This window comes from Pteropus vampyrus, unplaced genomic scaffold, assembly GCF_000151845.1.
Source record: "Pteropus vampyrus isolate Shadow unplaced genomic scaffold, Pvam_2.0 Scaffold44, whole genome shotgun sequence".
NCBI lineage: Eukaryota > Metazoa > Chordata > Mammalia > Chiroptera > Pteropodidae > Pteropus > Pteropus vampyrus.
The window spans coordinates 1,859,928-1,875,136 of record NW_011888825.1 but is presented as its reverse complement, the minus strand read 5'-3'; the positions used below and the strand labels follow the sequence as shown (position 1 = coordinate 1,875,136).

Genomic DNA, 15,209 nt, shown 5'->3' with positions numbered 1-15,209 from the left:
GATATTAGGCCCTTATATTTGCAAGGCGTTGCTTGCGATTTTCCCATTCAGATGGTTGTCTCTTTACTTTGTTGACAGTTTCTTTTGCGGTGCAGAAGCTTTTTAGTTTGATGTAGTCCCATTCATTTATTTTTGCTTTTACTTCCCTTGCCTTTGAGGTCAAATTCATAAAATCCTCTTTAAGTCCAAGGGCCATGAGTTTAGTCCCTATGTTTTCTTCTGTGCAATTTATTGTTTCAGGTCTTATATTCAGGTCTTTAATCCATTTTGAGTTACTTTTGGTGTGTGGTGATAGACAACAGCCTAGTTTCATTCTTTTGCAGGTGGCTTTCCAGTTTTCCCAGTACCATTTATTGAAGAGGCTTTCCTTTCTCCACTGTATGTTTTTGGCTTTTTTGTCGGAAATTATTTGTTCATATAAACATGGGTTCACTTCTGGACTCTTGATTCTGTTTCACTGGTCTTTATGTCTTTTTCTGCCAATACCATGCCGTTTTGATTATTGTCATTTTGTAATATAATTTGTGTCTATTTACTTTTTAAAAATGTTATTATAGAAGGAAAAAAATACACAAAGCGGGATAGTATGATGAGCCCCTTTATACTCATCACCTAGTTTCTGGCATTATCAGTATTTTGCCATTCTTGTTTCATTTCTGTTCTCTACATCTCTTTTTTCTGAGTGTATTTTAATGTAAATCTTATACATATATCAATTTATGCATTTCTTATTTTTGTATTAGAACAAGGCCCAGTTTGTAGTCTGGAAAGTTCTTTCAATTCTCCTTTCCAGTCTCTGTCATGGCATCACTTAGGCCTAAAAACTCTAATCATCTACTTTTTCTTCACTCCTTATATCAGATTATTCACTAATCTTCTTTGTTTTTTTCCTTTTAAATCTCTTTTATGCTATTTCTACCATAGTCTAATCTTTTATAGCTTTATGCCTTGCAGATAGTAAATACTGGTATTTGGTTATATAACTGAATAGCTGGAGAAGTCTTCTGCTGGTCTGCCACTCTCCTTCCCAACTATTTATGTAAATGAGGTTCAGGTTAATTTTCCTAACTAGTGCTTGAGGCACTTGGATGCTGGATACCATGATGAGGTTGCTTGTTACTGCTAGGCCAGTGATTCCCAAACTTTGCTATAGATTGGAATCACCTAGGGAGTTTTTATACTTGCCCAAGTCAAACCCAACATTGATTTAATCAGAACGCTTTCGGATTATGAACCAGGAATTGGGTGGGGGAGGGTTATATTTTTAAGGTTCCCCAGTTATTTCAATATGTAGCAAAGTTTCAGAACCACTCTTCTTTATGGCTAAAATGAGAACATGAGGATTAGAGGCAAGGACCTCTTCAGGGTCTGACTTTATGTATAAAAGTAGCCTCTACAGCTCTGAAATTCTTACAAATCTAATTTGATTAGTCTGGTGTTCAAGGTTCTTCAGAAACTAGCTTCTACTATTTTAAACTTAATCCTCCTCCCTAGGGCTACCACTCTGCCTAACATGCCAGGCACATTTTGTTCCTTTCATCTTTGCTTGCTCTTTGTGCCTTTTGCTCCATCTAGAATGTGCTCTTCCCTTCTGTCGGAATGAGAGACTTGCTTTAACTCAGTGCTTCAGCCCAAGAAGTAACCTCTTGGCCCAGCCCTATCAAGTCTGAGTGCCTGAACCAACAGTAACTTCTCTTACTTCAGAACACCAGGAATACTTACCAGTTATACCCCACATTTGGTGAGAGGTGTATTGTTCCTTACTATTGATTTTCATATGTGTGGTCTGGAACCATAGAGCTAGGCCTAAGCTCCTCTTTTATAAATGACAGTTTGGTGGAGAATGAGAGGAAATGTGGCACAGCTGGGACCAGGACCCAATTTCCTTATAAGCCAACCTCCTATTTTCTTAATTATGTCTTGTCTTATATTACCTGCTATTTTTTCATATACCTGAATGTAAATATATATATTCATATATATAAAAATATTAAATACAGAAATTTTTTTAAGGAAATAAACATATTTCTCCCTTTATGACTTTGATACAGGTTCTCTACATATGATTCTACTTGCCAAATTGCACAAGAGATTGCTGAGAAAATTCAACAACGAAATCAGTATGAAAGAAATGGTGAAAATACAACCAAGGTAAGACCAGGAGAGGATTAGTACCTGAAATGATTTGTTTGAGCCTTGAGGTCTGAAAGCCCTCCTATTTCTGGGGGGGGAGGGGTGTGTGTGTGTGTGTGTGTGTAATAACCTATATGCTTATATATGTTGCATTGACATTACAACCAAATGGTTAATAAGTTAATCACTGAGATTAAATGAAGCATGGCATCTCTTTAATTTCTTCTGTTTTATCTTAAAAGGTTCTGACAACTTTAGTATAGTTCTAAGGTTGGTACACTTTCCCCCCAAATAGTGAATCTTATAGGCTTTGCAAGATCAGAGGCAATGTCCTCACTTCTTTGAGTATACATTCTCACGGAAAGAGTCTTTTTTATGCATTTTATGCATTATTTAAAAATGTAAAAATTGATTCTTTGTTTCTGTGTCTTATGCTATCCTTTGTTCCTGTTTATAATCATTTTTCGGGTTGACTTCCTCCCCCCACCTCACCTCGTTGAATTAATTTTAAATATGTAAAACACATTGTTAAAAAGTCAGAATTATATACAAAGATACACTCAAATCTTGTTCCCAACTCACTCTTTTCCACCCCTTCTTCACTTTTTATAGGTAACCATTTTTATTAATTTTTGATTTATTCCTGTATTACTTTCATCAGAAATAAGCATCTACATATATATAAAAAATGTTCTTTTGTTTCTTGCTTTTTAAAATTTACTATATCTTAGAAATCTCTATTCTTAGGGCTGTGTAGTATTCTAGTGTGTAGATGTACCATAGTTCATTTAATCTGTCTCCTAAGGATGGGCATTTAGATCGTTTCCAGTCTTTTGCTGTTATGAATAATGCTACATTATGTAGCTTTGTGAGGTTTTTTTCCCCCCTTTGTATTTGTGGGAGTGTCTTTTAGAGGTGAATTCTCAGAACTAGGGCATATGTAATTTTTTTATTTGTTGCCAAAATCTCTGTAGGGGTTGTCACCTTTGACATCCCTACCAGCAGTGCATGAGAGTTTCTGTTTCTTCACAGGCTGGCCAACAGGGTGTTGTCAGTCTTCTGAATTTTTGCCAGTCTGATTAGTGAGATATATTTCAATGTAGTTTTAAATTTGCATTTTTGGTATTATGAATCAGATAAAGTTATGTTTTCACATGCCTAAAGCACTATTTATATATGTTTTCTGTGAACTGACTTCTTGTCGTTTTCCCACTTTTCTATTGGATTGTTGGTCTGTTTTAGTCTGTAAGAGCTCCTTATACATTAGGGAGATTAGCTCTTTGTGATATAGTGTAATTATTTTCTCTTTTATTATTTGTTGTTTGACTATACTTATGGTATCTTCTGTCATGTAAAAGTTTCATTTAAATGAAGTTAACTATCAATTTTTAATTGCTTCTGTTTTCACTCATAGCTTTTGTGTTTGCAGATTATAAAGGAATTTATTCCTGTTTTCTTCTAGTAAATGTATGGTTACATTTTTTACATTTAGCTCTTTGTTCCATTTAACCAGTATCATCTTCTTGAGCAGTTAGATTATTTCTAATTATACATGAGTTTTCAGTGTGACTAGATTATGGCCCAGGGTAGAGTAAATTCCTCAACTAGACTTTCTGGATTTAGATTGTATAAAATTTTAAGCTTTTTGACATATATACATTACAGAATTTTATTTCCATACCATTTCTGATTATCTTTTAAAAATCTTTCTTACTCTGTTAGATGAAAGTATGCAATAGTTTATTGTATGGTTTTATTACTTATGCCATTGAGCATCTTTTTGTATATTTATTGGATATTTATATTTCTTCCTTTATGAAATAACTGTGTATGCATAAGTCCCTAACCTAATTTATCTCATAATTTCAAAGTGTTTTTTATGTATGTTAACTATATTAAGTCTCGATCTGGCATATGTGGTACAAATATTTTTCTATTAATTTGGCTTTTGATTTAATAAATGATTTTTTTAAAAACATGTATTTGTTTTTAAATTTTATTTGAAATTATTAATATTTTTATTTGTAGTCTTTTCTTATAGGGGGAGGGGAGATAATGCTTAGAAAGGCCTTTTACACCCAGAGATTATATAAATATTTTACCTAATTATCTAAATTTTCTTTAAATTTTCTTCTGTTTATAGGTATTTATAATATTGGAAGCTTATTTTGGTGTATTGTAGGCGTCTATTTTTTTTGCTGCCATTTACTAAATTATTAATTCCCTTCCCCTTACAGGGTATGAAATATTCCATATTTCGTTCATTGTTTCTGGACCCTCTGTTCTGTTGCATTAATGAAGCTGTTGGTAATTGCTACCATCATACTCTTGTAGTTTTTATAAAGATTTAATATATGATTGTTTAAGGCCCCCTTTATTATACCTATTCGTGATTTTTCTATATGTTCCTTAATTTATCCTTCTTTTAGAGTGATCTTTCATAGCTTCATTAAAAAGAATTTTGTACTGCGCTTCAATTACCTCCTCTCCAATAAAAGAACTCCAAATTGAATTTTGAATCTATATTTATACATTAAATTGGAGAGCATGTGCATTAAATTGGAGAATGTTTACTTGTACTCATTTCTTCAGCAAGCAGTATTTTCTGCAGTTACTATATGCCAGGTACTGCGCTAGATACTTTTTAGATTTTATTGATATTTTAATATTTTAAAAAAATAATTTAAAAAATTCTCCCTATTACTGAATTTAGGAATGCCCTTGATTTTTTCATTTTATGATTAATTAGCATACCGAATTCTTTTCTTGTTTCTAGTAACCTTTCAGTTGATTTTCTTAACTTTCCTAAATAGACTATTATTAATCTGCAAATCATGATAATTTCATCTCCTTTAAAACCCTTATTTATTTCTGTAACTTGTCTTATTGCACTGGTTACAACTTCCAGACCAAATTTAAATAATAATATAGTTAAAGCGGTAGTGTTCCATTCATAGTTTTCTTTCTTTGTTTTGTTTTTAATTAATTTCTCCCTTGCTGTATTAATCAAATGTTTATTCTGTTTTTAATCATTAACACTATTAGCTTTATCATTAGATTTTCTAACATCAAACTGTTCTTAAATTTCTGGGATAAATTCTACTTGGTGATAGTATATTGTCATTTTTTATGTAATTCTGAATTGCTTTGCTAATGTTTTTAAAAGACTTTTACATTTATAATGCTTGAGAGATCGGCTTATGTTTTCCTCTTTTCTATTGTCTCTGTCAGTGCTTGTTACCAGTGTGTGTTAGCTTAAAATATGAGTTAGGCATTCCTTCTTTTTTCTGTGCTTTGGACAGATTCCGTTAAATTATGATATCAGACATTTTTTCATGATTATAAAGGTAATTATTTTCTTATTATTATTAAGAAATCTCACTACTTAGAGTCACCAAATACATCAGAATACATTTTGATATATTTAGTTCTGGATTATTTTTTCTTTGTGTGGGTAACATTTTATTTTATGACTTGATTTTTTTCTTTTAATAAGTCATGATGAATATCTTTCTATGTTAACAAATTTAGATTTTAGTCATACTTTTTAATGGCTATATTCTCTTTCATCTCTTGAATATTTTTGGTTTTTAATTTTGTAGACCCTTCTTAGGCCTGGGTGTGTGTGTGTGTGTGTGTGTGTGTGTGTGTGTGTGTGTGTGTGTGTGTGTGTGGTGCTTTTTTGTTTGTTTAGCTCTTCTCGATTGAGTTAAAATTCACTCTCCTTGGCATTTCCCTGTTAACATTGTGGGTGGTTTTTCTGTGGTTCCCAAGGGTATTAGAATAGTTAAAGTTAGACTTTTCTTGGCTGCTGACACCTTTGAGGGTTGCTTGATGTGTGTAGCCCTTGGCCAGCCTCTGGTGTTCTGCTGTTTTTTCTTTAGTGTGACCCTGTTAATCTAAGGAGGGAGCCCCTGCTTCCACTATAGTTGTAAAACTGCTAATTTTAACAGGTTAGCAAATGAAACCTGTGATAGTATATGTTTTCAAACATATCTCTGATTTCATCCATGGTCGACTATGTTTAATTTAATGGGCAATTTTATTTTTCATATTTCTAAGTTCCTGAGAGGCTCTCTTCCCACCCCTCCTCCATCCTGTAAGGTAGCACTTAGAGTCACAAACAGAAATTTCCTCTGGGTTTCTAGAATGATTGGAAAAAATTTATACAGTCCTGGAAAAAGAGTCACGTATGGTTAACATTCCTCTTGTATAAAAAGAACACACTACTATAAAACTTTTAAATGAGTTTTAAGTATACCAGTGTGTTTAGAGAAGACTGGCCAGGATGGCAATGGGACTTGACATCTTGTCATGTGAAGCAGAGTTGAGTATATCATGGGATTTTCATGGGTGAATGAAGACTGGGGAACACAATTTCCTGTGCGGCTCCAAATGGGATTAGAGGATAGATGCTCAGGGGATAGAATTCATCAGATTGTGAGGGCAGAGTGTCAATTTCCAGTCACTGTCAATGTTCAGGTATGTATGGACTGGCTTACCACCTGGTCAAGTAGTACAGTGGGTGCCAGGGTGGCTGGACCTGGCCAAGGTTAAGATTCCTCTGACCCTGAGGTTGTCATTGGGAGGCCAAGCATCTCTTCCAGCCCTTTCTTGATCAAGTCATAGTATGTAAAGCAGCATTTACATGATATTTTTAATAGATTCTATACCTCTGGACTAGCATACTTAGGATGTGTTCTTTTCTTTTCAGCTTACCGTGACAATCAGAGCTTTGTTGCAGAATCTGAAGGAAAAGATCGCCCTTTTGAAGGACTTATTGCTAAGAGCTGTGTCAACACATCAGATGTATCCATGTAAACATTTCCACCTCTTTTCTAGAGTGGGAGGAAAAACAATCTTATTTTAAGAAAGGAAGGAATCTGGGCCACCCAAATTTTCCACAGCTTGAGGAAGACCTGGTTTCCAAAATATTGCCCATAATCTTGATTTCTATTTTAAGTGTCTTACATGTTTTACAGTGAATATGCTGGCAAAGCAAGACATACTGAAGGAATTAACTTATTTGTGTGCAACCTTTACAGTGCAGGAAGCTAATGCTTTCTGTCAGTGCTATATTTACATAGAGCCTTGCTCTGCCACCTGTCTAGACAGCCTTGAAGATGGTTAGTCACTGCTCCAACAGGAAGACTTCCATGATCATCCTGAGCTGTGATTCTGCTTCTGGAGTTTCCAGAGTTTTGGATGATCCATTTTCTTTTTCAAGAGGCCAGTAGTAGAAACCATACATCTTTTTTCCTTTTTTCCTGTTAATGTATATTATTAAGATGTGACTTGTTTGCCTTATTATTCTTCCATAGGGTACAGACACTGCCTCTGGTTTGGGAGTTTTTTTTTCGTGGGAGAATACTTGCTTGAAGCAAGTCGTGCCATCATCTCAACCTTCCACCAATATTGTAAATATCAAAACTTTTTTTTTAGAAATTCATAATCTGATCAGTTTAGCAAAATACATGTGGTCTGTTGTCTAAAGGAATTCTTTAAACCTGAGTTTATATTGGTTTGAAAACTGACCTCAAACTGGTCTTCTTTCATCATTTATTTAAATTGTCAGTAGTTCATACCAAAAACCCAAATTTTAGTGTCTCAAGAAATAGTTGTTACTGCCTAATTTTAAATATGGGAAAATGTAGGAATTAAGCTTTTTAGATAAAACAATAGAAAATATTTTAAAAATATATATTTCTCCAGTTATGTCACCAGGTAGGTTCATTTAGATTAGTCATATGATTTCCCAAATAGTCACTTCTTAACCCACTAAGGTTTCAAATAAAAGTTTAATTTAAGTAAACAATCAAGACCTTATTTTTAACATAATTGGAATATTCCGATATTTAGTTTGTAACTTTACTCTTCATCTGGTATCATTTATAACTGCACAGTTAGTCTATTACATAAAGAGTTTTTATCAGAATCAACAAGTCTCAACATAGAGACCTCAAATAGTTTCAGATTGATAGGGTTATTTTTTCCACTTTCAGTACTAAGTATTAGGAAATCTGCACATGAGGTCAAGGTATGCAAACTCATTTTATTGTTACCTAAAACAAATATTGGAAAGGTAACTGAATATCATCACACGATGCAATATGAACAACCGTGTATTTGCTAACTTCCATTGAGGTAGCTGATTATTATTCATCTTATACTTATGTGCTAAATCTATAGTGCAAGAAAGATACAAATTAAGAACTTTTACTTTTTTCTATTGATAATTTCTGGTTATTAATTATAGAGAGTCCTAAGCATGCCACAGTAATTGACTTTGTTCTTCTACATGCTTGCAGTTTAAAATACTTTTAAAATCTCCGACTTTGGTTTTGTGGTGATCTCAGAATTTGCTGAATTAAGCACGAGGCATTCTAAAATACCAAACAGTTATTAAATATATTATGAAAATATTTAAGGGCCTTAATGTAGATAATTTAGAATTTCCTAGGAGAAAGCAAAAACTCAACTGGAATAAAACAGCTTTCTTTCAAATCCTATGTAGTTTTTCAAACAACTGGAACTGCAACCAGTACTAAGGGTGAAATTCAGATAATCCACCCCATGGGGGCACTCCAACCCTCTGTATTTTCAAGGAGTCCATTTCTTAGAATGGAAAGGAAGAGGTAGTTTCTATGTTATAAAGCCCCCTATTTAATTCTCTTTCTGTTCCCCACATCTTCCCTTTCCATGATCTTCCTTTTACCAAATATTTTAAATAATTCTATGGCAGTTATCCTCTGTTTTTAAGATAAATCAGATAGCAACCCGTTAGTCCTAATAACCTCATATTGTTTGTTTTGGTGATTCCTTCCCTTCCTTACAAAAAGGTATTGAGGCCAGGTCAAACCTTGCACCCCATAGTTTGAGTTGGAAAGAGAATCCAGCATTACAGCAGAGGAGATTTTTACACTGAGGAGAGGAATCTTTGACAGCCTAAGTAAATTGCCCCGAACCCACAGCTGGGAAATGGAAGAGGTAGAATTCATATGCAGGACTGTTTGGCCCCAACACCAGTTATTTAAAAGCTGAGTTCTACTTCAGTAAAAATAATACAGTCAATTGTCACCTGGCATGTCTTCAACTAGAATCCCCTATTAATTGGCATGCTGCTTTAGTGCCAAGATAAATCCTGTTTATAGCGCAGGTCCCCAAGACCCTTCTTAATCATCAGAAAGATTAAACAGTGTTCACTGTGGTTTATTAGATATACTTTATGATGTTGTAATTCTTAGAAAAAATTTTGGTCATAAATCACCAATAGAGTGATTTTTTAATTCTTTTTATGAGGCGTAATTAATGTTGGGTGACTTTTTTAATGTGACTGTTTGAATACCACATTTCCTTACTGTGTCGGGTAGTTGAGAGTTTATGGTACTTTACTGGGTAAATTTATGCCTTTCTGCATTTGTGAAGCTTTCCAAAGAACACTAGGAGTTGCCAGAAAGATAAGTCCTCTGAAAATACTAAATTCGTGGATTTTAGGCACAAGATGTTATTGCTCTTTCCTGAAAAAGTATTTTTCTCCTGGCAAGAGTAAATGTGAAATTAAAGTGAAGGTCTGTGCTTTTGAATCGGTTAGTTTGCAATTCATAAACCAAAGTCTTGCAGCCAGAGAATTTAAAACTGCTGGAAAACATTAACTTCTGTTCACAGTTCTTTGAGATAGAAATCATAATTGCCTCACCAGTCGAGAAAAGGTGTGTACTACAGGAGACTGCATGTGAAATTTCAGGTACTACTAAGTTATTTGTAGGGTCGGCTTTTCATGAAGCTCGGGTTTTCAAAGGCATCATCTTTGCTATTCAAAGAGAATTTTACAAATCTCTTTACAAAGGGATTGGTGTCTTAGGAGAAATTCTGTAAAAATCTATAAATAACTTTTCTACCTTGTATTTTTGAGAGAAAAGATAGGTAGATGGAGAGGTAGATGGATAGATAGATGCAGTAATCACCTTATAACAAATCCGAATAAATGTTTGTGTGGAGAGGCTAATGTAATAGATTTTAGTGATAGCCCCCGGTGGTTTCAGTGAAGGCAAAATGGTTCTCAAACGCTGCACTTGTCCATGACAGTCTTTACTGGTAGCTGGTAATGTAGGAAAGGACAAGATAGTGTTTATGTCAGCAGAAATTTTCTGATTTATAGTCTGTTATATGGTTCTTTCTAGTTTTTGGTGTTAACAGCCTTTTTTTTTTTTTTTTACCATGGAAATAAAAGTAGGTGGTAGTTTTGTCTGTTGATGTCTTTTTTGAATATCAGTACATGGCAAAATGTATAATTGGTAACTTTATATAAGTCTCCCACCTCCCACATTTGGTTTGGAAATATTTCTGCTCTCTGAAATCCAAAGCCTGGGCACCATTGGTGTAGTAGAAACAACACTGGTTTTGGAACCAGACAGAACTAAGATTGAAAACCAGCTCTTATGCTTCTTCAAGGCCAAAGAGCAATTTCGCCTTGCTCGACCTTAGTTTCATTGTCTGTAGAGTAGGAATAATCATACTTTGCAAGATTGTTGTGAAAGTTGAAGAAAATATATTTAAAATACCTCAGAGGACTAGACTCTGTTAATGGTGGGTGTTAAATAAAAGGTATTATCAACACTTACTGTGTCACCTTGGACAAGCTACTTAACCTCTTTGTGCCTCATTTTTCTCATCTGTAGAAAAAAAAAGGATAACAAAAATATACCTGGCTTATAGGATTGTTGTGAGGATTAAATTATATGCGTCGATGGCACTTTGCATACAATAAGCCCTCCTTGAGGATTAGCTGCAACTTATTATTATATCATTATTGTAAAAATTGCAGATACCATTGAGAACTTATAGGTAGTCCTTATGGAGTTTATAGTCATGAAAAGAGGTTATATTATAGCACACAGATAACAATAGTATTAAAATAGTACTTACAAATTGCGATCAGTGCTTTGAGGACAGTAAGGACCTGGCCTGTACAAAACAGATATTTAGTAGAGTGTATTAACTTAAAAAAAAAAAAAGGTAGGACGTGGTTCCATAGTGTAGCGGTTAGCACGTCTGCTTTACATGCAGAAGGTCCTGGGTTTGTGCCCCAGTGGAGCCACGGTTCATGGTCCACGGCCATGCCACCCTGAACAAGCCCGATGTCTGATCTGGGAAGCTAAGCAGGGTCAGGCCTGGTTAGTACTTGGATGGGAAACCACCTAGGAAGACCAGGTGCTCTAGACATAAATAATAATAATAATAAAAGGGTGAAATGCTTTGTGAGCCAGAAAATGTGGTCTCCAGGAGCCTAAACTGTCTCTTGCAGTTCTGTTACGGTACTGGGAAGCATTATCTGCAAACTTCCTTCTCCAAAGCAATTAATTTACAAGTAAGACTTGCCTGAATTCTTAAACCTACCAACTAAAGAGAAAATCCAGAAGCTGGAGTGGAGTGTGGCATCCTATGGGTCCAGCACCATCTTCACTCCACTTCACCTTAGGTTCAAAGTGATTACCAGGTTATAGCAGAAAAGCTGGACTTGAGGACATTGGTAATAGGTTATTGGTAATGTGAAATCAGGATCTGATTTCATTTACAAGCTTACATCTCTGAATTAGCTATAATCACATGTAAAAATCATCCTAGCTGATGAGAAAGTACTGTGGTAGTTAGAGCTTTTTCCTTGTCTGTTCTCTGACCTTCCTTGGTTATTCACCATGTCAGTGGAAGAGGACATCCCAGCACTGGCTACTGACTATGTGCCTTGTTTTCTACTTGTCATTCCTTATCTTGTCTCCACTGCCCCAAATTACCATGAGTCCACATACATGCAGTATTTTCTGACCACAGTACCCTTACCCCCCAATCTCCTTATGTTCTGTTCTTAAAATAGATTAAAATAAAAATTAAAGAGGTAGAGTGTTCCTAGTGGAGTGTTGGTTTTCCCAGATTTACATGGAGTCTCTGGGAATGTTCTGAATTAGAATACCAGAAGTGTTATTGTTTTTAACAGGATGCTAAAAAGTGGCAAAGTTAAATGAGCAGCCCTGGGAACCTCAGGTGGGAGAAGCCCTGGAACATTTGGTGGTCAAGCTCAGCACAATGTAGTGGAAAAGCCATGATTTAGAGCAGAAGGAGCTGGGCTCTGGCCTAGCACTGCTGTTACCAGCCGAGTGACTTATCCACAGTGGGCCCTAGTTTTCTGGTCAGGAGAACAAAAGAATTAGATTAGGGGATCTCTAAGCCCTCTTCTAGCATTAAGTGTCTGGGATTCCGTTCTTCAGTTACTAATAATCTAGAAAACAAAATCACCAAGTTATACTGCTCTTGAAATTGATATTCTTTAATTAAATGAGTCTATTTGTAACTAGCTTTAATCTGTAACTAGTGTCTCCTAAATTTTAAAACTCATTTTTACTGTTTTTATTATTAAAAATACTTTCTTCCTCTACACTTCTTATTGTTTTTACCAGTGACTGTGCTCTCTTCCTCACCTACCTCTTGTTCCTTCTCATTTTTCAAAGGTAACACTGTTGATGGTTGGTATCTGTCATCCCAGGCTTTTCTAGGCATGAACAAATATATTTATACACACACACACAGGAAAGTATAAAAATAATTTGATTATAAAGAGATCATACTGTACATATAGTTTTGAAAGTTGTGTTTTTATTAATTGGCATATGATAGAGTCAAAGAATACAAAACAATATTTAATGAAAAGTAAGTCTCTCTTACCCGCTGAATCCCCAGTTCCCCCTCCTTAGAGGCAGTTGTTTGCATAGCCTCCCAGAAATTTTCTGTGTATGTACAAACATATATGACCATCTGATTTTTTTTTAATAACAATGGGAACATATTCACTATTTAGTTCTTTGCTGCTACTGCTTTTTAAAATCATTTTTCGGTTTAATACTACACTGCATTTTGGAGATTATTTCATATCAAATAATTCATGTAAGCACTTAGTAAATACTCAGAAATGTTAATTACCATTATCATTGGTACATAAAGAGCTTCCTTGTTTTCTTTTAGGCTGCAAAGCATTACATTGTAAAAATGCTCTAGTTCCTTATTAATGAATTTTAGGATGTTTACAGTATTTTGGCTATTATAAATAATGCTGGAGTGAACATCTTTGTTTCCAAGTCTGTACAAATGTGTGAATATATATGCAGGAGGAATTCCTGTTGAAAGAATGTGCCTTTTAAATTTTCTTAGATATTTAGAAGGCAATGTGGCAATTGGTCGAACCTGTTTACATTCCAGCCAAGAATGTCTGAGAGTGCCTGATTCCTTGGCTCTTTCTAGAGCTGCCTCCCACAGTTTCCTATCTGATAGGTGCAAGTTAAATCATATTTCCATTTCCATTTCTTATACTAATGTAAAGCTGAGTAGTTTTTGTTTGATTAGAGTTATTAGTGTTTCTTTTTTTCTGTGCTCTGTTATATCTTTTGCCTTTTTTTATTTGCTACAATTAAGTTGCCACTTGTAATTTTATTTTGCATATATTTAAAAAGTTTTTAAATTTTATATAGCCAGATTTATCTTTCCCTTCATGGACTTTAGGTTTTCAGTCTGGACTAGAAAGATTTTTCCTACACCAAGATTATTAAAAAGTTCTCCTATGTCTTCTTTCAATGATACTTTTATAATTTTACTTTTTATGTTTAAATCTGTGCTTAGTTGTAATATTGCATTATAGTTCAGCTTATGTTTGCTTGGGTGGTTGCATTCTGAAAACCACAGATTGCCATGCCAGTATGTTGAGCATAGAATATAAGATAAGGCTAGTTGGTATTGTGATATAATTAACAGTTTCCACAATTTAAAATTCCCATTTTGTCCTATAGAATTCATGTTATAGCTTCTGTCATTTTTGTTTTTGTTTTCTCAGGAACTTCTTTTAGATAGAAGAAAAGTCTTTTGCTTTATTGACAATTTACCACAAATTTGAAACACATCAATATTTATTCTTGAGGTTGCATTGATCAAAAGGCTAATACTTTGCCCTTTTATTAATACAGACGAGGTACTTAAGCCCACTGTTTCTTAGTTACAGTTGCTACTTCATGGTTTCCAAGATGGGATATTTAGTGACTGTTGTCAAATAGGAAATGGAAAAGTGGTGGTAGTAATTTTACAACCATGGCACTCTGGAATGTTGAGAGAATTAATTTATTATGTTTAAATATCTAAAGCCATCAACAATGCTTGAATTTGGAGCTTTTATGATTTTTCTACTATCTGTTACTGGGAGAATTTTTTTACAGTTTTATTTACTATTTTACTAGCTAGCCAGCTCTTTCTATTCAAAATTAGCAACACAAGTTGTAGATTCACTGGGCTGTGGTTTTCTCATCCAGGGAATGGTGATGCTATTGCTTGATTCTGCCAATTTCTCAGATTTTTTTTGTGGGGAGGAAGGTGGCTAAATGCAGTGTTTGTCATCCCTCTTTTAAAAAGAAAAGTATCTGTAAATTCAAAGCAGCGGTCTCACTGATGTCTTACTATAACTAGGTAATTGTGGCTGGAACTGCTTTCAGTCATGAATGTTTCAGCTCTAATTAAACAAAGGCCATTTAATAAAAAAGTAAAAGCCAGATGAAGCCCAACATGTTGAGGTGGCTTATTTTTGTGCTTGCTTTTTGTGTCTTATGTGAGATACAGCCTTTCAAAACTGTTCGTTAGTTTCCTCTACTTGTTCTCCTTATGGCAGAAGTTTTCTCCATTAACATTTCCTTTATTTCTTTAAACACACACACGAACAAATGACCTGGAAGAACTCTTGTAGTTTTCTTAAAGAAAACTAGTATATAAAATTTTGGATTTAGTCCTGATTATTTTTTTAACCATGACTTATGAATTGTGTTAAATTTCTCTGGCATCTCTGGCATTACATATAAAGAAACAGATCCAAAAAGATTAAATAGCTGGTTTAAGATCATACACAGTGGTCAAAATAGGACTAACAGGCTTTGGACTCCTAGTCTGTGATTATTTCTTTGTAATTTTCTTCATAATTAAAGATCATGCATGTATTAAATAATGAACTGACGGTAACAACTTTTAGAATGAATCTGTTGCATAAAGTAGCA

At 34.4% G+C, this 15,209-nt stretch overlaps 1 protein-coding gene across 1 annotated transcript in view; it reads left to right on the top strand.

Annotated features, from left to right (window-relative positions):
* Positions 1-15,209, top strand: part of STX8 (syntaxin 8) — a 142,581-nt gene that overhangs the window by 3,337 nt on the left and 124,035 nt on the right. The window contains exons 2-3 of the mRNA XM_023529944.1: positions 2,052-2,151; positions 6,848-6,942. Of these exons, the coding sequence (XP_023385712.1) occupies positions 2,052-2,151; positions 6,848-6,942 (195 nt within the window). The remainder of the gene's footprint in view (positions 1-2,051; positions 2,152-6,847; positions 6,943-15,209) is intronic.